Source organism: Equus caballus, chromosome 12, assembly GCF_041296265.1.
Source record: "Equus caballus isolate H_3958 breed thoroughbred chromosome 12, TB-T2T, whole genome shotgun sequence".
NCBI classification, from domain to species: Eukaryota; Metazoa; Chordata; class Mammalia; order Perissodactyla; family Equidae; genus Equus; species Equus caballus.
In genome coordinates this window covers 36,561,943-36,582,141 of record NC_091695.1, presented here as the reverse complement: position 1 = coordinate 36,582,141, position 20,199 = coordinate 36,561,943, and the positions used below count along the sequence as shown (strand labels likewise).

General features: G+C 44.5%; 1 protein-coding gene across 1 annotated transcript in view; it reads left to right on the top strand.

Annotated features, from left to right (window-relative positions):
• The first annotated feature begins 423 nt into the window (after positions 1 to 423).
• The window catches only part of OSBP (oxysterol binding protein), a 32,630-nt gene continuing 12,854 nt past the window's right edge, over positions 424 to 20,199 (top strand). The window contains exons 1-9 of the mRNA XM_070228746.1: positions 424 to 1,040; positions 5,410 to 5,618; positions 7,686 to 7,936; positions 13,145 to 13,343; positions 13,594 to 13,696; positions 14,024 to 14,078; positions 14,260 to 14,391; positions 19,272 to 19,517; positions 19,785 to 19,905. Of these exons, the coding sequence (XP_070084847.1) occupies positions 685 to 1,040; positions 5,410 to 5,618; positions 7,686 to 7,936; positions 13,145 to 13,343; positions 13,594 to 13,696; positions 14,024 to 14,078; positions 14,260 to 14,391; positions 19,272 to 19,517; positions 19,785 to 19,905 (1,672 nt within the window). The 5' untranslated portion in view covers positions 424 to 684. The remainder of the gene's footprint in view (positions 1,041 to 5,409; positions 5,619 to 7,685; positions 7,937 to 13,144; positions 13,344 to 13,593; positions 13,697 to 14,023; positions 14,079 to 14,259; positions 14,392 to 19,271; positions 19,518 to 19,784; positions 19,906 to 20,199) is intronic.

The window sequence follows — 20,199 nt, the reverse complement described above, 5'->3', positions numbered from 1 at the left end:
ACGATGTCTGGAACCAATCATCTCCAAGCACCGCCCTGTCTCTCCGCCGACATGTGAGTGACATGCATGTCAGCCAATAAGAAATAAAAGTGGGGCTGTGCAACAAGACTCCTCCCCTTTTTCCTCAACTCGTTCGGTAAATGGTGGAAAAGGTTGAGCAGCTGATACCAACCACCAATCCGTCAGGGCGGAAGAGGAAGGATGCGAAGGGAGCTGGGAGGGGGTGACGTGGCAGTGACGGGATCATAAACTGAAATGAATGGCGGAAATACTAGCCAATCGGCGACCAAACTGGCCGGGCACTCTGCATTCTCGAGTCTTCCCTGAGCGCGGGGACCTTCGGGAAAGTACCAATGGGCTTGTACGTGAGTCTGATTGGCCTTCATCTGAACCAATCGACGGCATGGCTGGCAGACGCGTCCCACCCCGGACTCTCACTGGGCGGTGTGGAATGACAGGCCCGAGAGAAATGCCAATGTCCTAGGGGTCTCCTGCAAGTGACACTCCACGGCGCCAATTGACTCCTTTCTTCCTGGCCGCCGAGCCCTCCTCCCCGCGGCGGGCCTGGCGGGGCGGGGACGCTGCGCGGCCGCGGCTGATGCGCTAGCCGTGTGGGGCTCTCCAGGCGGCGACGGCGGCCCTCGTAGGCGGTTTCGGTCCTGTATCTCGGGGCGGCGGCGACTCATGGCGGCGACGGAGCTGAGAGGAGTGGTGGGGCCGGGCCCGGCAGCCATTGGAGCTCCGGGCGGCGGCGGCACCGGTCCCCCAGTGGGGGGAGGCGGCGGTGGCGGCCGCGGAGACTCGGGGCCAGGCTCTGGGGGCGCGCCCGGCACGGTGGCCGCGGTGGCTGCGGGCGGCCCGGGCCCCGGGGCCGGAGGAGTGGCGGCTGCGGGCCAGGCCCCTGCGCCGCCGGCGGGGGGCTCGGGCGCCGGGGGTTCGGGCTCGGCTCGAGAGGGCTGGCTCTTCAAATGGACCAATTACATCAAAGGCTACCAGCGGCGGTGGTTCGTGCTGAGCAACGGGCTCCTGAGCTACTACAGGTAACTGCTTCCGGGGCGCCGTCCCCCACCGCAGCCCACAGTCCCCGCGCCGTCACCCTCTGGAGCCGGCAGCGCAGCCAAGGTCGCCCCAGGCCCCTTTTCGTCACCCGCGCGCACTGACAGCCCGCGACACCAGCCCACCATCACGAAAGTGAACGCTCCAGACCTACCCCTCCACCTGCGTTACCCACCCCCGGTGCCATGCCTTCCCCTCGGTCCCTGGCCTTTCCGATTGTTTGGAGAGCATCTACTCTTCCATTGTGTTCCCACCAGCACATCGGTGCAATGATTAGTTCTGCAAGGAAGGCGCTGTCGTAGGTGTTAAGGGGCACATGGAAGAGAGCAAAGCCCAGGCATTGCTCCCAAGGAACTTAGAGGAAAAGTCCCACGGCTTAGCTGTCTTTTGTGCCCGGTCTCCAAAATTCAAGGTTATTAGCAGCCCTTGATATACCCGCCTTTGCTGTCTCCACATTCAGGCACAAGGACACCACGCACACAGTGGCCTCGGTGTCTGTCCCCTGTCTTCCTTATCTCCCCAAGACTTGCTCTGCTTTCGCCTTCTGGACAGCCCAGAATGGAGATGTGCCCTCCAGGGCTGCTTTTATTTTTGCTTGCCCCACCTCCTCCCGTGGGAATGGTGAAGTGTTCTCTCCGATATTTCTGGGGTCTCTCGGGTTAGTTAGGTGTAAGTTTTATTAAAAGAAGAATCCACGTGTTGGGTATGATTACTTCTGTTCCGCACTGTTTGCTTTGGAATGTGTAATATATGTTTATGGTGACTCACAGTCTTGCCATAACATAGCATGCTTTTGGCTACTTATGTTGCGATAGGTAGAGGGGTGAGGATATGGATTTGGGGACGGGACATAAACGTTTTCTGAGGGCTGGAACAGCTTAGATAGATACTTTACATACAGTAAATCAACCCTGTGATTTAGGAGCTAATCCCATCTTACTGATGGGGAAACAGACTTAGCTTGGGCAACTTTCCCAACGTCTTGAGAAGTCAGGATTTAAAACTAGTTCTGTGCACACCAACATAACCTACAACCCAGGTAAGTGTTACATGAATCAGTCAGATGCAGAGATAATTACTTAATCTCTAGCACGTAAGTTTATAGATCATGGTTACTATGTGTATTTTATACACAATGTATAAAAGTCTTGTTTAAGGGAGACTTTGCTTAATATAATGGCATTTCTAATTGAAATCTTTTTATAAAGACCATCCTATTTCGAACTCAAAACAATGTTGTTAAGAGCAGCTCCCTCTGTATTTCTTTTCCTCTGCCAGTAGTCACTCTGCCACTCGGGAGTTAGGGTGAACAAGCCTCTTTTCCATCAACTCCATTGTATTGGCTCTTAGAGAATTTTGAGGGAAGTTGGAGGTTGTTGAAATAGCAACATTCTTATCTGGGTCTCTAACAGTGGCAAATGGCCTTAGATAGTGTGTCCTCACTGCTTGAGTGACATTAATTGCCAACACTTGTGTATATCATTTGCATTATATTCAGAATTAGTTTTAATTTTAACCCTTTCTAATTACTCAGCCAGGGCTATCAGTTTAAGGTTAGATGACAAACCTAAAATTTTAGTTTGCCTCAGATTTTTTCCCCTGCTCAGGTTCATGTTTTCCTGTTACATTGACCATCATTCTAATGTTCGGTTGACTCATATCCTAACTCGACTTGTAAATCACTATTAACACTGATTCCCCATTTTCAAAAGTTGTGTATCAGCCGCAGGCCTTAATGTGTGGTCGTTTTTCCTCATCCAAGTTCTTATCATATCTACTTTCCGGGCCAGTTGATTCTTTGATGAGTACCAGTCTTGATCAATATTGATCTTGGTTGAACATTAATAACTTATATGTCGCTGTGTCTTCAAGTACTTGTAACCACTTTTGACTTCTGTCTTACAAGAGCTAGTGTTACCTGTCCGACTACAGATAAAACTCTTTCCAAAACATACTAAACCACATATTGGGAAATATGCCATAGGCCTGGCCTTGCCAGCTAAGATGGTCCCACCCACAAACCAACCAACAGGATCCAGAGTTATCAATTCTATGCACATCCCTCAAAATTACTTTGAAGTACTGCCTACCAACTGTCTTGGTAGTTTTTCTTGCCAACAGGGTTCTTCAGGTCCCCGTCTCCCTAGAGTTAATTAGCCAAGTTGTTATTCCTCCTGCTTTTCATGCCTCCAAAACCTGTCATCTCCTATATATGACCTTTTTTTACAAAGCACTGTTTTCTTTTTAACTGACATCATGTACTTCCTAGACCCACCCGCTGATGAACTGTCCTAATAGACTTTGGCAAGCTGCTTCTGTCTTTTTACCTATCCTGTTCTTCCTTTCATTCACACTTACACAGATGTCCTGATACTTAAAACCGTATGTAGAATGCCAGCTCTCCCAGACACATCGTGACAGGCCCATAGTATTAGTTTTCCTGGCTAGCTTCTAGAGATTGAGTTACTATTTTGGCTGGCCTTTTTAGGGACGAACTTTCTAGCCAGAAAATACCACCTAATACTGTAGTGCCTCAAGAACTTATCTTGCACCCTGAAAACCAAGTCTTTCCAGCTTCTGCACTAATCATTTATAACCATCGGTGTAGCTGCTCGAACCCAAGAGCTCTGAGGTCAAGCCTGCCTTGCTCCAAAGTTCTTTGGTATTTTTAAAACTGCTATAGACTTTATGTGATTTGAGAAACTTCTGTAGTTCATGAAGATGACGCAGGCAGAAGAGATTCCTAGGAAGTGGTTTGTTAAAAGGACCAACACATTGTGAGGAATGTGGTAGAAGGTCCAAGTGGCACCTTTGGAGTCGAAAGGAGGGGTGAGTCGGCCTGTCAGCTGTGAGTCTGTAATTCTGCCTGCATTATTCATAATGTAAGCTGAAGCTTGGGGGCAGGGGAGGGGAGGTAAGAATAGAAAAAAACAGGGATTCACGTTACAGTGTGGCAGGTGCAGGGGATGGAAAATGGCCCAGTCCACTGAGACCCCCTGGCCATCCCATACTGCTCATTCGTGCATTTGAGGAAGAAAAACTAGTTTCATGTGACAGACTGAACAATAGCAAATCTGTCTTCCTAAGCACAGTAAACAGACTTTCTGAAACATACCAAATCTTAGTTTCTGGAGATGGAGTATGTGTCACTTCTGGCATGCAGGAATTCTGGACGTGCCAGGTGCATTTGGCTGCTTGGCTCCAGCAAAAGGGAAATGGCTCTGCTTTGCACTGTGGCAGTTGGCAAGGGACTTTGACCTCTTTATGTTCCAAGTTGGTCATGGAGAACTGTGGTCTCAACACACAGGTCCCTGGGCATAACCAGCGGGTGGCAGGGAAATTAGCACGACTTGTGCTGCACACTCAGTTGTGCAAGCAGCTTGATATTTTTTGTGAAGTCTCTTGTAGCTTGTTGTCATCAAGAAGTGCTATAAAGTTCAAAAGTTAGTCTATTAATAGAACTGTCAGTCAGTAGAGATGGGGAAAATTTTTACACGCAGTCCTCTGAGAACAGATTTGCTGAATCTTTCCTAGCTATTAATAGGATGGCTTAGGAGTTCCCACCAATAGAGGTCTGTGGACCTTAGGAAAGAACATATTCCAGCAAGATTATACCACCTTTTTCTTTTATGATTATTCTTTCTTTACTCCCACAGAAAGTTAGTTATTCCTATTTCATATCATTTGAGCTGTACTCAATATTTAATGGTCTAAATATCTACGTGTGCCTTAAACTTCTGCAGTATAATTCTATGCATAATGCGACACTTCTCATTTGGGCTGAGTTACAGTTAGGGGGTGGGTTGTGCAGTATATGTAAAATGGAACTATTTTTTCTCTTACAGAATGAGATTGTTTTACGAAATTCTGTTGCATGAATTTATAAAGCACTATTTTACAATTACAACTTGCAAAATACAGAGTAATTCCTGACTGCAAAGGGGCACGAGGGAACTTGTTGGGGCGATGGAAATGTTCTATATCTCGATTGTGGAGGTAGTTCCACAGTTGTATACCTTTATCTCAACTCATTGAATTGTACTCTTAAAATTGCTGAATTAATATTGTATGTAGTTATGCTTCAGTGAAGCCTATTTTGAAAAAGCTGAGAGTGAGAGGAACAGCAGAGCAATAATTCTGACTCGGAAACAACACTTAGATGCTGTGAAAGGAAATCCCTACCGATTGTTTCTTGAATTTTAGGAAACCATTTGAGGGAAATATTAGAACTTGCTGATTCCTAAGACGACTGTATTTTCAAAAGGCTTAGAGTTTTGAAAAGAAATGGAATGTGGTGAAGGAGAAACCACTCATAAGCTTTCTACTTAGCTTGTCTTTGTCTCATTGTTGCAGGTCAAAGGCAGAAATGAGACACACCTGCCGTGGTACCATCAACCTCGCCACAGCTAACATCACCGTGGAGGACTCCTGCAACTTCATCATTTCCAATGGAGGTGCTCAGACCTACCATCTGAAGGCGAGCTCAGAAGTGGAGCGGCAGCGCTGGGTGACGGCCCTGGAGCTGGCCAAGGCCAAGGCTGTGAAGATGCTGGCAGAATCGGGTAGGGAGCAAAGAACACCATGCCTGGGGAACTTTTTCTCTTCCTCTCTTATGCACAAATCTTATTTTATGCCTCATTGTCATTCGATTATCAGGTCTCTCCTGGATGTCTCAGGCTTCTCCTCATCATGCAGTATTTCTCCTAGAGTGGCGGTTCTCAACTGGGGGCATTTCTGCCCCACAGTCCCATTTGGCAATGTCTGGAGACGTTTTTGTTGTCACAGCTGAGGTGTAGTGGTGCTACTGGCATCTAGTGAGTAGAGGCCAGGGATGCTGCTAAACTTCCTACAGTGCACAGGAGAGTCCACAACAAAGAATTATCTGACCCCAATGTCAGTAGTGCTGAGGTTGAGAAACTTTATCCTAGAGGCATAACGATTGTCCTTCTGGCATTTAATGCCAATTGACTACATTAAAAATTTGAGAAGTAGCTATTTTAATGCTAGGTCAGTCTTAGGATTATTACAACTCACAGTTTGGACCTATCCTTTTTTCTTTTCTGCTGGCATCATCTTACTTAAGTATTTGTTAGTTGAGTTGAAACAAAATTCTCATAGACTGCCGAAAACGTTATATGTGATGTTTTCTAATATTTTCATTTTACTATATTTTAAATCTTATTTCACTTTTAGTTTCATTAAAAGAGAAATCAATATTGTTTTGATTTTTCTTCAAGGAAAATGGTAGGGTTTCCCCCGACAGGTGTTGATCGTTGAGTTACACTGAGCTTGTTCACTGAGAGCTGACCGAGGTGGGCACCTGCTGACTTCTTTTCATCTCTGATTTTCTTATCCCCTGTCACTTCTCATGCTGTATTTAGTATGTATTAAGCAATGTAAGGAAAATTCAGTGCTTTATAAGGTTTTTTGGGAACAGATTATAAGGGCATGTCTTTCCTTATTTCTCCTGTAGTAGTGCTGATGTTAGCTCCCCCAAAGGAAGTGACACTGCTAGAAAAACACTCTGCAGTTACAAAGTGTTAAGTACAAAACTGGTGGCAAGAGCTACAAGATAGCTCTCTACTTGACTTGTTATTGGAGAATCTTTTAACAGAAGACCTTGCATGACTTTCACTGCAGTAGTGGCTTTAGTGTTAGATGAGCTCATCATGAAGTCCCTGAGCTCTCCTCCAGAAAAGATGAATGAACGAGTCTTTTGGTGACGTAGACTTTGTTTACAGAGAGCTGGACTATGATTCTCAACCCATTTCATACAGGGCCTGCCAATCTTCCAACAGATGATAATGGATTTGTGGTAATAATCCACTTGAACTGGATTGGAACCCTCAAGCTAGAGTTAAAAGGCTCATTAATTCATTCCCAATCCCAAGAGCCACGAGCTTCTCCATCCTGTCCTCTAGGTCATTGGTTCTTAAATTTCAGCATACATCGGAATTTCCTGGGCAGCTTCTTTGAAATCCAGATTCCTGCACCTTGCCTCACATCAGCCAAATCAAAGTTTCTGAGATGGGGCAGACACTTTGCACCTTTAAGAAGAACCCCAGGGTCAGAGGTGGTCAAAAGGTTCAAAACTTCCAGTTATAAGATAAATACATCCTGAGGATGTAATGTACAACATGATAACTATAGTTAACACCGCTGTATGATATATTTGAAAGTTGCTAAGAGAGTAGATTGTAAAAGTTCTCATTACAAGGGAAGAAAGTGGGGTTTTTTGGTATCTATATGAGATGATGGATGTTAACTAAACTTACTGTGGTAGTCATTTCACAATATGTGTAAGTAAAGTCGCTATCCTATACACCTTAAACTTACACAGTGCTGTATGTCAATTATAGCTCAATAAAACTGGAAGGGAAAAAATCATGAGCAAAAGAAATGCTTATTATTGTATGCCTCAGGAAAAAAAACAGAAGAACCACCACCCCAGGTTGTTATGATACAGGTGGGCCATGGACCACACTGTAGACAGATCCTCTGGTGCTGGCAAGCTCTCGGTCAGAGTGCGCAGCGTGAGGAGTGTTGTTTTGGCTGTGAGCAGAGGCACTTGGGTTCTGATTCTCGGTCCTGGGCCTAGAGGCATATAACTCACCTTTTCACCCCTGTAGATGAGTCAGGAGATGAAGAATCTGTCTCACAAACTGACAAGACTGAGCTGCAGAATACCCTCCGGACCCTTTCCAGCAAAGTGGAGGACCTGAGCACGTGCAACGACCTGATAGCCAAGCACGGCACAGCGCTGCAGCGCTCCCTCAGTGAGCTGGAGTCCCTGAGGTTGCCTGCTGAGAGCAACGAGAAGATCAAACAGGTCAACGAACGGGCCACGCTCTTTCGGATAACATCCAATGCCATGATCAATGTAAGTGCAGATGGTGTCCAAGTTGCTTTTTGGTTCTTTTCCCTCTTCAAAATGTAATTCTCCCCAAATGCTGGAAAACTGTAATTGATAAAGCACAGAACATTAGGTCCTGCTTCACTGCTCAAGAGATTTAAGTTACGTTGTTACATGAAATAGAACAGGCTGCACAGATGGAATGACTTTCATGCCCTGCTCAAGTGGTCAGGAGGACACTGCTCCAGCTTGGGAATGAGTTGGGGGTCCAGAGTTCAGCCCTGCGTCTTCTGCAATCAGCAGGACATCTGTTGGTGATGTTAATTGCGTCCCTTAAACTCTCTGGGTTGTGGTTTTATTTATTTATTTTATATATATATAAATAACTTTATCTGTTGGAACTAGAAGGTCTCCGTGGGTCCTTTCCACTGTCATGATCTTTGAGCTTTAAATCGGAGTCTTACCCCTGCTTTGCTAGTGCATTCTAGCGTACAGTGTGGTAAGTGGGGCTGGATCAAGTACTAGTTAGAACCTTATAATACTAGTTCTTCCTGTCTTTAGTTCTTGATTTCAGAGGTGATTCTGGATGATAAGACAAAATACTCAGTTATGGGCATTTTTCTTTTAAAAAGAAGGGGCCAGTGCTTCTGCCTCCTACCTCAGGTGGCTGTTTTTGGTTTGTGGCATACTTCAGCTGTGTGGGTACAAGGCTGTAGGTAAGCCCAAGGCACCAGTGGTGTTACTGATGTATTTCAGATACTGGGTGATACGTATGAAATGAACACGTGCTTTAAACAATGCTGGTTTTCTTCTACTGGTGACTGATTCTCACCTGGCAGATTGTTTTAATTAGCTTCCACCTAAGAACACTAGAGGATGTTTCACAAGGCAAGTGACAAGAGTGCTCTGAAAAAAGGCTTATGCAGGGTTTTTCTCCTGTCTAATTCAATGGGATGAAATTACTTCTCTGGAGCCAGATTTTCCCTTGTTTAGGGAGTGATAATAAGATGTCTGCTTAGAACCAGTTTCGTTCACTTGGCTGCTTGGGGATCAAAGGTCTTTTCCTGTAACCAAGGGAAATTTGGTTTTTCTCATTCAAAACTTCCTTGTTACTTAATAGAAAGTTGTGATAACCTTCTTTTCACATCATTTTCTGAAGTGTTGTACTCTTTCTTCAGTGCTCTGATTCACACAAGGTTTTGTGTTAGTGCCACGGAGGGGATTCTGACTCCTAGTGACCCTGTGTACAGCAGAGTGGAACTCTGCCTGGTCTTTTTGCGCCATCCTCTCACCTTCTGGTGCTCTATAAGACAGTGCTCTGCTGCTGTTCACATGGTTTTCATGGCCAGTTTTTCCAGAACTGGGTGACCCTACTGATATTTGAAATCAATATCAATATGCTTTCAGTATCAGAGCACCTTGCAGCTACCACAGTATGACAACTGACAGACGGGTGGTGTGGTTCCCTGCGCTGGGAAGCGAACCCGGGCTGCGACAGTGAGAGCGCTGAATCTTAACCACTAGGCCACCAGGGCAGGCTTCACACAAGGTAGAAGAGACAAAGTATTTTGTCCTCTTAAGGACTGCAAGAAGATCAGCTGTCTCCCGGGACCATTCTGCAAGTCAGCACTGATGCTTGTGTTTCTGATATCTAGTCATGTGCTCTTTTTCCAAACTGTCTCACTTCTTAGTGACCATGTGCTTGTTTTTCTGGTTCTCTTGAGATAATGAAAACCTCATAAATCTTACAGGTCGATTAATCAGTAGTATATATGTTTTTTTAATTATTTTTTTCATTTTATAAGATTGGCACCTGAGCTAATATCTGTTGCTAATCTTTTTTTTTCTTCTTCTTCCCCCCAAAGCACTCCAGTACATAGTTGTATATTCTAGTTGTAGGTCCTTCTGGCTCTGCTGTGTGGGCTGCTGCCTCAGCATCGCTTGATGAGTGGTGCTAGGTCCGTGCCCAGGATCCAAACTGGCGAAATCCTGGGCTGGCGAAGTGGAGTGCGTGAATTAACCACTCAGCTACTGGGCTGGCCCTTAAATATACTTTTTATGTAGAACAACTCAGGGCACAGTGGTCTGCTGATAGTGAATGTTCCCTTTTATCCATGTCAGGTGAACACCCTGCTCTATGACAATTTTTTTCCTGCTCTAATGAGAAAAATGTGTTAAATAAAACACCTCTTGATTTAAAACTTCTCATAAAATTGAAACTTGGGTTTAGACTTTTCTCTTGAAAATATGCTCATCTTTGTTCCTCGGGGCAGTTCTTCGTCCCCAAGTTCTAAGTGTCCAGAGTTTGTGTCAGAGGGAGTGATCCCTTGGCACTCGGAGATGAGTTCTGTTTTCTCATTCTCTTCTGCCCTGGTCTACTGCCTGTGCCCCTTTCATAACCTCTTATTGCTTGAAATGTATTTTTTATCCCTGTGTTGTTTCGTTTGTACCATTGAGGTGATGATGGCAAGGTGTGATACGCATCTTGAAAATTAACATGCTAGTGCATCACATCTCTAAACGGGCAAAGATATATCAAAGGAAGGATACATTTCACTCAATTTCTCGGTTGCTTAGGACATAGCCTTTACTACCAAAGTAATCTAAACAGGGGTGTGAATTTGACCTTGTCAGTGGATCCGTTTGCCAGTGCAGCAAACATCTATTGAGACCATCTGTGTTCTAGACACTGTGCTAAGGAATGTAAAACAATTCAAGTGTGGTCCCTGCCCTCAGGGAGATTACTCTCCAGTCAGGGGACAGAGAAGTAACAGATCGCTATGGAGTGTGCTAAGTGCCGTGACAGAATGAGCACAGGCTGTTGTGCCACAGTACACTGCAAGTGTTTAGCTCAGACTGGGAGGCTTAGAGAAGGTGACACTTCAACTAAGTTCTGAAAGACCAGAGAGAGTCTTCCTATGAAAAAGGGCAATATAGAGCTTGGGGCCCTGGGGTCCACCTGCCTCGGTTAACTATCTGTATAACTATGTCTGTATATCTGGGACTACCTGCTTCCTTGGTGACCTCAGTTCCTTTTCCGTAAATGGTGATGATACTAGTAGCTGCTCACAGGATTGTTGAAAGGCTTTTATTAGATAATTGATGCAAAGTGTTTGGCAAAGTGCCTGACATACAATTGTCTCACTGAATTTTAGTTATGATCAATATTATTAAAAGGAAGTGAGGGCGAATTGTTGATCCAGTTAGAGGTATGGTATATGCGGATCTCTCCCTCTCTCCCAAGGTCTGGGCACTGCTGGTAATTAACTATTAGCAAAGAAGGAGCTAGAGATGAGGCTGGAGAGGAATTAAGTGTGGGGGAGGGGTGCAGATCATATTAAATGGGCTTGGTAATAGTGGATTAGAAGAGGATAAGACTGATTGATGCAGGCTTAACGATAATAGCTAACACCTTATTGAGTGCTTACTGTAAGCCCGATAGGGTTCTGAGTGCTTTACATGTAAAGCAACAATTCTTGAGGTTGTTACCATAGTTATTCTTTGTTTACAGATGAGGAAGAGGAAGCACAGAGGGATTAAATAACTTGCTGAAAATTCCATAGCTAGATAGTGAGATGGAGCTGTGATTTGAGCCCCAACAATCCAGCTCCACAGTCTGTACTCCGTACTGCCTCTGAGTATGGACGATGAAAAGATGTGCACAGATTCCAGAACTATTAAGGAAGAATATTCTATATTAATTATATATTATGGATAATAATATATTATGTATTATATTATTAAGGACTTGATAATTGGATGTGGGGAGGGAAGACAAACTAAGAATCGGGAATGTCTCTTATCTTTCTGGTTTGGCCAGGTAGAAGGGCCCTGCGTCTGTTCTTGGGCTGGGGAACACCAAAGGGAGAAGCAGAGTCAGAAAGAGAACGTAGTTCAATTTGGGACCCACTGATTTTGAGATTGCTTTGAGCCATTGAATAGGCAATTGGATATTCTGGCCTGAAGCTCCATGAGTGCAGAGCTAGAATTACTGATTTAGTAATTAGCCTATAGGCAAAGGTGGAGGCCATGGGAGTAGATATTCTGTTTACCTTTTAGTTTCTCTATGGCACGGCATAGACTTTTAAGTTTCATTGCTTTCTTCCTTCATTTATTTATTAAGCAAACTTTATCAGGCTTCTACTATGTATAAAGCAACTAAGTTAGGAACTGGAGATACATACATGAATAAGCTATAAACTGTGTCTTCACATTGCTCATAATCCATCTGGAGAGACAGGAAACCAGTCACGATACTGCTGTGAATGGTGTAAAATAGAAGTATGTGCAATGTGCTATGGAAATGTAGAGAAGAGGCTGGCTGCTTATGAGATTGAGGGGGAAGTGTCACAGAGTAACATTTGCCATAGGTCTTCAAGAATGAAAAGGACTTGGCCCAGTAGACAGAGGGAGGAGGAGAGGGCATTCTAGGTAGAAGGAGCAGCATATGCTGTGGTAGGCAGGCCTGAAAGAAATCTGTGTGTTCATGAAATGGTGAGCAGTTCAGTGTGGCTCCATGGTAGGTGCAGGGGTAGGTCCAGCTGCCCGGAGAGGAGGATGCAAGGCAGGGGGTGGCCATACTGTGGTGGGACCTTTATGTTCATAACCAGTAGTTAGGATTTGGTCCTAATATTGGTGGGGAGCCAGTGAAGGGGCTGATAAGATCAGATTTGTGTTTTGTCTCTAGATCACTTCTTTGATTCCCCAGGTAGGCTTCTAATTTTTAAGGTCAGTTGTTTCTCTTAGTGACCAAAATAAAAACAAATCGTTTCCCCATATTTGGTGTAATTCAGTGCAGATTCTCTGTCCTGTGTCTGCATTCCTCAGTTTTAGGTGACTTGAGTTTACTAAAGAATTTATTACCCTGTGCTCTTCTTTAGCTTTCTTTCAGTCACAGATTTTTTCTTTTGATGCACTCCACATAGCCACCCTTTATGATGTCTCCACAAATACTTTGTCTGGGCCTACTGTTCACTTGGCATTTATCTGGTCCTCATGACCAGGAAAATATAAAAGAACCGTGACAACCACATTCAATTTTTTTTTTCTGGGGTTGACTTTGATTGCATCACAGAGCTGGCTGTCCCTGACACTGTGGAATAACAGGGCAAGTCTTTCCTTGTAATTTACCAGTTAGAGTCCCCAGAATAAGGTTACTTAAGGGGCTTACAGACAGCTGAGGGGAATCTCTGACCAGCTGAGTTGATGTGACACATATTAACTCTCTCTATACAGGCCTGCAGAGATTTCCTCATGTTAGCCCAGACCCATAGTAAAAAGTGGCAGAAGTCTCTACAGTATGAAAGAGACCAGCGCATCCGACTGGAAGAGACCCTTGAGCAGCTGGCGAAGCAGCATAATCACCTGGAGAGAGCCTTCCGAGGGGCCACGGTGCTGCCGGCAAACACTCCTGGCAGTGCTGGTTCTGGTAAAGGTGAGATGCGCGGTTCTTGGGTGGCCACTTCTGATACGGGCAGGTGGTTTTCTGCAATTGATAGAAGAACTCCACGTTCTCCAAAATCAGTGACTCACATCAAATGGAATTGGGGCTGTTTATTTCTTCTGGCTTTTCACTGCTTTCTACCATTTGTTGCTATGTGTGTGGTTAGTATTTCCAAGATCCTGCTGGGCCAGGTTTTGGTAAATAAAGCCAGAGTAAACGAATGAGGCTTTTCTCCTTATAGATCAGTGCTGCTCTGGCAAAGGAGACATGAGTGATGAGGATGATGAGAATGAATTTTTTGATGCTCCTGAGATCATCACCATGCCTGAAAATTTGGGCCATAAGTAAGTTATCCTTGACTCTGGGAAAAAATGAACATATCTGACCATCGAAAGGTTAGAAATGTATCAGTGAGAGCATCGTAGCTGTTTATGTTTACTGAGTTCTGGAATCTTTTCCTTAAGTAAGTAGAAAACTGTCAGCTTTTTTCCGTGAACAAGTTCTCCAGAGATGTTTAAATTCATACATATTCTCTTCTAAAAGTTGTCATTTGATCGCTCATTAATAAATTTGTGCAGTGTGCTTAGCATTCTGCTTTGTAAAGACTTGGCAAGGACCAAATTCAAGTTCCGACCTTTGCTCTAATTCGTATCCACTTCCCATCCGAGTAGACGTACTGGCAGCAACATCAGTGGAGCCAGCAGTGACATCAGCCTTGATGAACAGGTGACTCTTTTTTGAGACTTATCGGGAGTGAGGGACTTGGATGTGATTCCCAGGGATTTGCCTGTACAGCGCTAAGAGAAACAGAAAATACTGATTTTTTTAGCATGGGAGAAGGGAAGTTTATAAATACCGGGTTTTCTGTTCTTTGTGGATGATTGAATGGCTTCGTTTTTGCTCCTAGTACAAGCATCAGCTGGAAGAGACCAAGAAGGAAAAGAGAACTAGAATACCATACAAGCCAAACTATAGCCTCAATTTATGGAGCATCATGAAGAACTGCATTGGAAAAGAACTCTCTAAGATCCCCATGCCGGTGAGGTTCTTGCATGCCCAGGCTGCTGCCAGGGGACCCTCTCAGGCCTCAGTGGGACCAGTGCTGCCATGACAGCCCCACCCACGTGTGTGGCAGTTTGTGGCATGGTCTTTGTTACCCTCAGAGTCATAAATTATCCCTTAAAATTGGCTGCTTTAATTTTGTCTGTGGATCTGGTATGTTTCCAGATCACCTAGAATCAAATGCACTTGTTAATAACAGTTATTTATGAGCAAATTCCTATGCTAGATGTGCTATGGGCATTCAAATACAATATAATTTCTGTTTTCAAAAAGCATGTAGTTTAAAGGAGACGGACATGAGAACAGATAGAAAATGTTTTCTGTGGTAGTGTTATGGGAAGTCCTATAGATACGAAGGTTTGGGGAGCACAGAAGCAAAAGCACTTCTTCCCCACCAGGAAGATGAGGGCCATCTCCACGGAGAAGATGGCATTGGGGCTGACCTCCTGGCCTCCAGTCGCACCCTCTTCCAGTTTGTCCCTACTGTTGTCCAAAGTGATCTTTTTAAAATTGAGAATGTAGACATGTCACTGCCCAGCTTAAAATTCTTTACTCGATCCTTACTGCTTTGAAGGTAGTCCACATCCTTTAGTGGGCTTGATACTTCCTCCCCGTGGAAAAGGCTCCGCCCACGCACATCCGGGTTCTAGTCATTGGGAGTTACCTTCCGGTGCTCAGAGGGATCTTGTTGTCTTTTCCTTCAGGGCGTTTGCACACACTGCTCCTTCTGCCTGAACTTTCATCAACTCCCCACCTACCCTTGCCACTTTTCTTTGTCATGGCTAACACTCTTTTCTTCAGGATTCAGCTATAGTACTATCTCTTTCAGCACACCTTCACCCGTGCGTCCAGTCACGGTGAGATCTCTCTCTCTCCCCTGTGTTCCAGAACATTGTTTATGTCGGGGCAGTGGATGGCACTTGCTCGTTCATTGCACAAGCATTTACTGAGTGCCTACTGTCTCCCTGGTGTGGTAGCAGTGTATCAGGTATAGGTTCAATGTAAAGACACAAATCCAGAATATATTGGTTTAAACCAGAGGTCAGCAAACTGTGGGCCTCAGGCCAAAACTGGGTACTGTCTGTGCCGCCCACACACTAAGAGTAGTTTCTATATTTTTAAATAGTTGAAAAAAATCAAAAGAGGATAATATTTTGTGACATGAAAATTATATGAAATTTAGAGGTAGTGTCTGTAAAGTTTTATTGGAACGCAGTGACACTCATTCATTTATCTGTTGTCTGTGGCTACTTTCATCCTACATCGGCAGTGTTGAGTAGTTGTGACAGAGGCCAGTTGGCCCTCAAAGCCTACATATTTACTATCTAGCCTTTTACAGAAAAAGCTGGCCAACCCTGCCTTAAACAAATGTTAGCTTAACTCATTCTCATGCTAAAGTCCAGAAGTAGGTGGCCCAGGGCTGGTATGGTTCTCCACAGTGTCAGGACCAGGCTACTTTCTAGCCTAAGTCTCTACTGCCTGTGGTCTCAATTCCTAGGTCTAAAGTGGCTGCTCCAGCTTGGCCCATCAGGGTCTCGTTCCAGTCGGCAGGAAGAAGGAAAGAGAAGGGCATACTCTCTATCTTTTAAGAGTACTTCCTGGAAATTGCATAAACCATTTTCACTTCAATCCGTATACCCAGAACTTAGTTATATGTCCACAGCTAGCTGGAGAAGAGGGTGGAAATGAAGACTTCCATTCTGGGTGGCATGGCCTAGTTAAAAATTTGCGGTTCTACTACTTGTAGAAGAAGGAAAAGATGGAAAGTGGGGCATGGCTACAGATTCTGCCCACAGCCAGGTACTTGGCTTGCTTACAGACGTAAAGAAAGCATTCTCTTACCCTCTTGGGGCTTATGGACCATTGTGTGGTTTCGGCCTCACCACAGACTACGTTCCTCATGGGTAGAGACTGTCTTGTTGGTCTTTATATCCTTGATGCTTAGCCAGTGTCTGGCACTTATATACCATTCAGCAAACATTGAAGTCATTAATTAACTGGGTCTTGGCAAACAAAGAAATTTATATGTAAATATGTAGTATTTTTGTTAGAAAAATGTTGACCTCAAGCCAAGACGAGAACATGAATAAGCACACTGGAGAAACAAAATAATTGACGCACTGGGAGGCTAAAAAGAAGCCCCACTTGCCTGGGGCCTTGAAGGAAGTGGTGGGAAGGCGGGCTGGAAAGGCTGGTCATTGCAGCCTCAGAAATGCAGTTCCTGCTTAGAAATAGCTTCTGAGTCAAGGTGACCTCTCCCTCCTCCTTTACCATTAGTTTCTTGTTGACATGGCCGCTAGGAATGTGCAACCCTGTACCTGTTTGCCTGCAGATCTAGTCTTTGCCCTTCCCCTGCTCTGTGTCGTGTCACAGGAGGACTGATCCCTCTAGGCTGTGTTCCTCAGGCTTCCGTGTCTGCTGGCGTCTGGTCGGGCTCCACCAGTGCAACGTACCAGTAGGAGTTTGGAGCAGGGAGGAAGGGAGAGACCCCAGGGTACCTCCTCCCTACCCTGTGTTCTCTCGGGCAGTGCTTTGGCAGCAGCTGTGTGGCTCAAGTTTTCACTGGACAGGCCCCGCTGAGGCTTTAGCTTCTGCCAGAAACCTCTGGCCTCGGGGCTGCATTAATGCCCCTCCTTCCCTTTGTCCCTCCAGCCTACCAGTGGTTATGGCCACCTGCTGTTGCTAATCTCTAGGTTGTCTTTTTTGGCTGCCCAACTCTCTGTCAGCTGTATAACTAATTCCCTGCTTCCTTCCACTTTAAATTCTCAGATTTATTTGTTTCCCTATTAGGTCTCTGAGTGATAAAATAACCAATATGAAAAGCTTGGCACTTTCAGAGAAACTATGGTCCCTGGATCAGTTGTTGTGGCCCAGGGCTCTGTGTGTATGAAAAGTAGTGATAGCTTCAGGATGCACTGGTTCTAGTCCCAGGCAGTGCTGACACATCTTGTAGCCACCCGTGGAGGGCACTGCCTGTTCCCAGTGTTCCTCACAATGTACGGAAGTGTTACTTCACGTTGCCTGAAATTCTGCCAGTGAGAGATGTTATTGGCATAGTTAATAAGCACCCTCTTTAAAAAGACTCTTGAGGGTTCAAGTTTTATCAGCCTGTTGCCCCTCAGTGTGCATTTTTCTTACCATGCTGCTTTTCTCTCAGTGTGGAGAAGATGGTTTTGGAGTGTGGCACACTTTTTCAGTTGAGATGGGGTAGGAGTGTTCTGATGTTGGTCCTGTGGTCTTCGTTCATTGGGAAATTTCCACAGAGAAATGCTTGGTATATTTCTCAGAGAAAAAGCATTCTCTTGTATATTATTTTTAGAAATGTATAAATGCATAGAAACAAACATGAAATAATGGTTATCTTTGGGTGATGGCATTTCAAGTAAATTTTTTCCTTTATACGTTGTTTTCAAGGTTTGTCATAGTGAAAATTATAAGGTATTTCATAATTGGGAGGACAGTAAATATTAGAGTAGTATGTGGCTCAGAGATTGGTGGGTAGGAGGTTGGACAAAATGCAGAAAAAGAGGTGGGACCATAGGAAAGAAAAGTGTTTTTGTTTGTTTTTTTTAACTGAAATTTTGCTTTAGGCTATCTCCATTCAAAAGAAAGGCAGTTTTTTCCTTCCTTCCTCTGTTCTCTGGACTCAGAACTCACACTAGTGATATTCAGGCTTGTTGAGCTATATTGCTGATTAAATAAGCTTTATGGGCTAGCCTGGGAACCTAACCTCTTCTTAGAGTATTTTTTTTTTCATGTTTTTTTCTATTTCATTTTTTATTGAGGTTATGATAGTTTACAACCTTGTGAAATTTCAGTTGTACGTTATTATTTGTCAGTCATATTACAGGTGCACCACTTCACCCCTTGTGCCCATCCTCCCAACCACCCTTTCCCCTGGTAACCACTAATCTGTTCTTAGAGTAATTTTTTAAGTAGTAAAGTCATCTTGAATTCCAAACAGTCAGCTTAGAAGCTAACATTTTCTTTTTCAGAGGGAGGGTGGGGACAGGAGACAGTATCTCTTGTGTTCTCTTCTCTACACCCAGTGGGCAATATAGGGTCTGGGACACATGAGGGCTCCGTAAATGTTTGTGGAATGAATAACTGCATACACAAATGAATGGACAACTTCTCCCCGACAGAATGCACACATGCACACACACATACACACTTCATCCTGCAGTTGAGTACCGTCAGTTGGCTCTAAAACTAGAAAGGTAGAAACACTCACAGCCCCTTCTCAGCCCCATCACCAGCACTCCAGCTCCAGAAACACAACTGTCCAGCCTCAGGAAGACATCAACATCCTGGCCTGACGCAGAACTGTGAACTGATGCTTAGCACTCTTCTGGTCCAGGAGTGGAAGCTAACTTGTGTAATGTGTCTTTTTCACTAGTCCAGATGGGCCTGTACTTATCACTTACTACCCCTTCTTTCCTCCCTCAAGAATGTTAAATAGTTAGCTTCCTCTCTGGGTATACTTGTGCTAAAATACATTTCCTCTTTTATTCATTCATTCCATATCTATTCAATGACAGTCTCCTCTAGGCTGGGCACTGATGGTTCTTAGATATGCAGCGGTGAACAGAAGAGGCACGGTTCCCATCCCAAAGAGCTTACAGTTATTGAAATAAATGAAAATGGTGATTTCTGCTACTCACTTACGTGAACGGTTGACCAGAGAGAAGGAGTTGCTTTCACGTCAGATCTTAGAGCTGCTCTACTGAGCAAAAGGCCTCTTCTCTTCCAGTGATTTGCTTTATCATCTCGATATGGTTCTCCACCTGCAGAAAAATTAAACTGTCTCTTATAGATGTGTGGGCCAAGTTTTTAAATCTGTTCTTTTCCTGACAGGTGAACTTTAATGAGCCCTTATCCATGCTTCAGCGCCTTACTGAAGATCTGGAATACCATGAGCTGTTAGACCGAGCTGCAAAATGTGAGAACTCTCTAGAACAGCTCTGTTATGTTGCAGCTTTCACCGTGTCCTCCTATTCCACTACTGTCTTCCGTACCAGCAAGCCATTCAACCCACTCCTTGGGGAGACCTTTGAGCTGGACCGATTAGAGGAGAATGGGTACCGATCCCTCTGTGAGCAGGTAAGGGAGCTTCGGGACTGTGATGTGTTTCCTTTTGGAAGAAAGGGATGATTTCTTGGTTGATCCTCCTGGGTGTCACATTTGCAGAAATTCCAGTCCCTGTCATCCCAGACTGCCTTCTTTTCCTTCAGGGCTGCAACACTGGAGGCTGTACTGTTGTGGGTGTAAATATGTCCTGTGAATTTTGGGTGTTTATCACCAAGAAATAGGCAGTATCTTTCCCTTCTCCTTTCCTCCTTTTTAATTTGAACCACTGATTTCTTCAAGGTGAGTCATCATCCCCCTGCTGCCGCGCACCATGCTGAGTCCAAAAATGGCTGGACATTGCGTCAGGAAATCAAAATCACCAGCAAGTTTCGAGGCAAATACCTCTCCATTATGCCCCTCGGTAAGGCCACCATCTTTGTAAGAATTAGTGCTCCAGGAGTGAGAGATTTTCTGGCATGATAGAGGAGGTCACTGGTGTAGGAGTCAGGAGATTGGAGGTCTGATTTGGGCTCTGAACATTACTAGTTAGCTTTCTGGAGGTCGTTTAATTCTCAGCTATCGAATGAGTGAGGAGGCACAAGACTCTTTAAGGACCCACCCAGCCATAAATTCTTTGTGTTCTTAGCTATATTTAATGCGTCATTAAGTACTATTTTAGAATATAAATTCTAGCATGCATTTTTTAAACTTTATC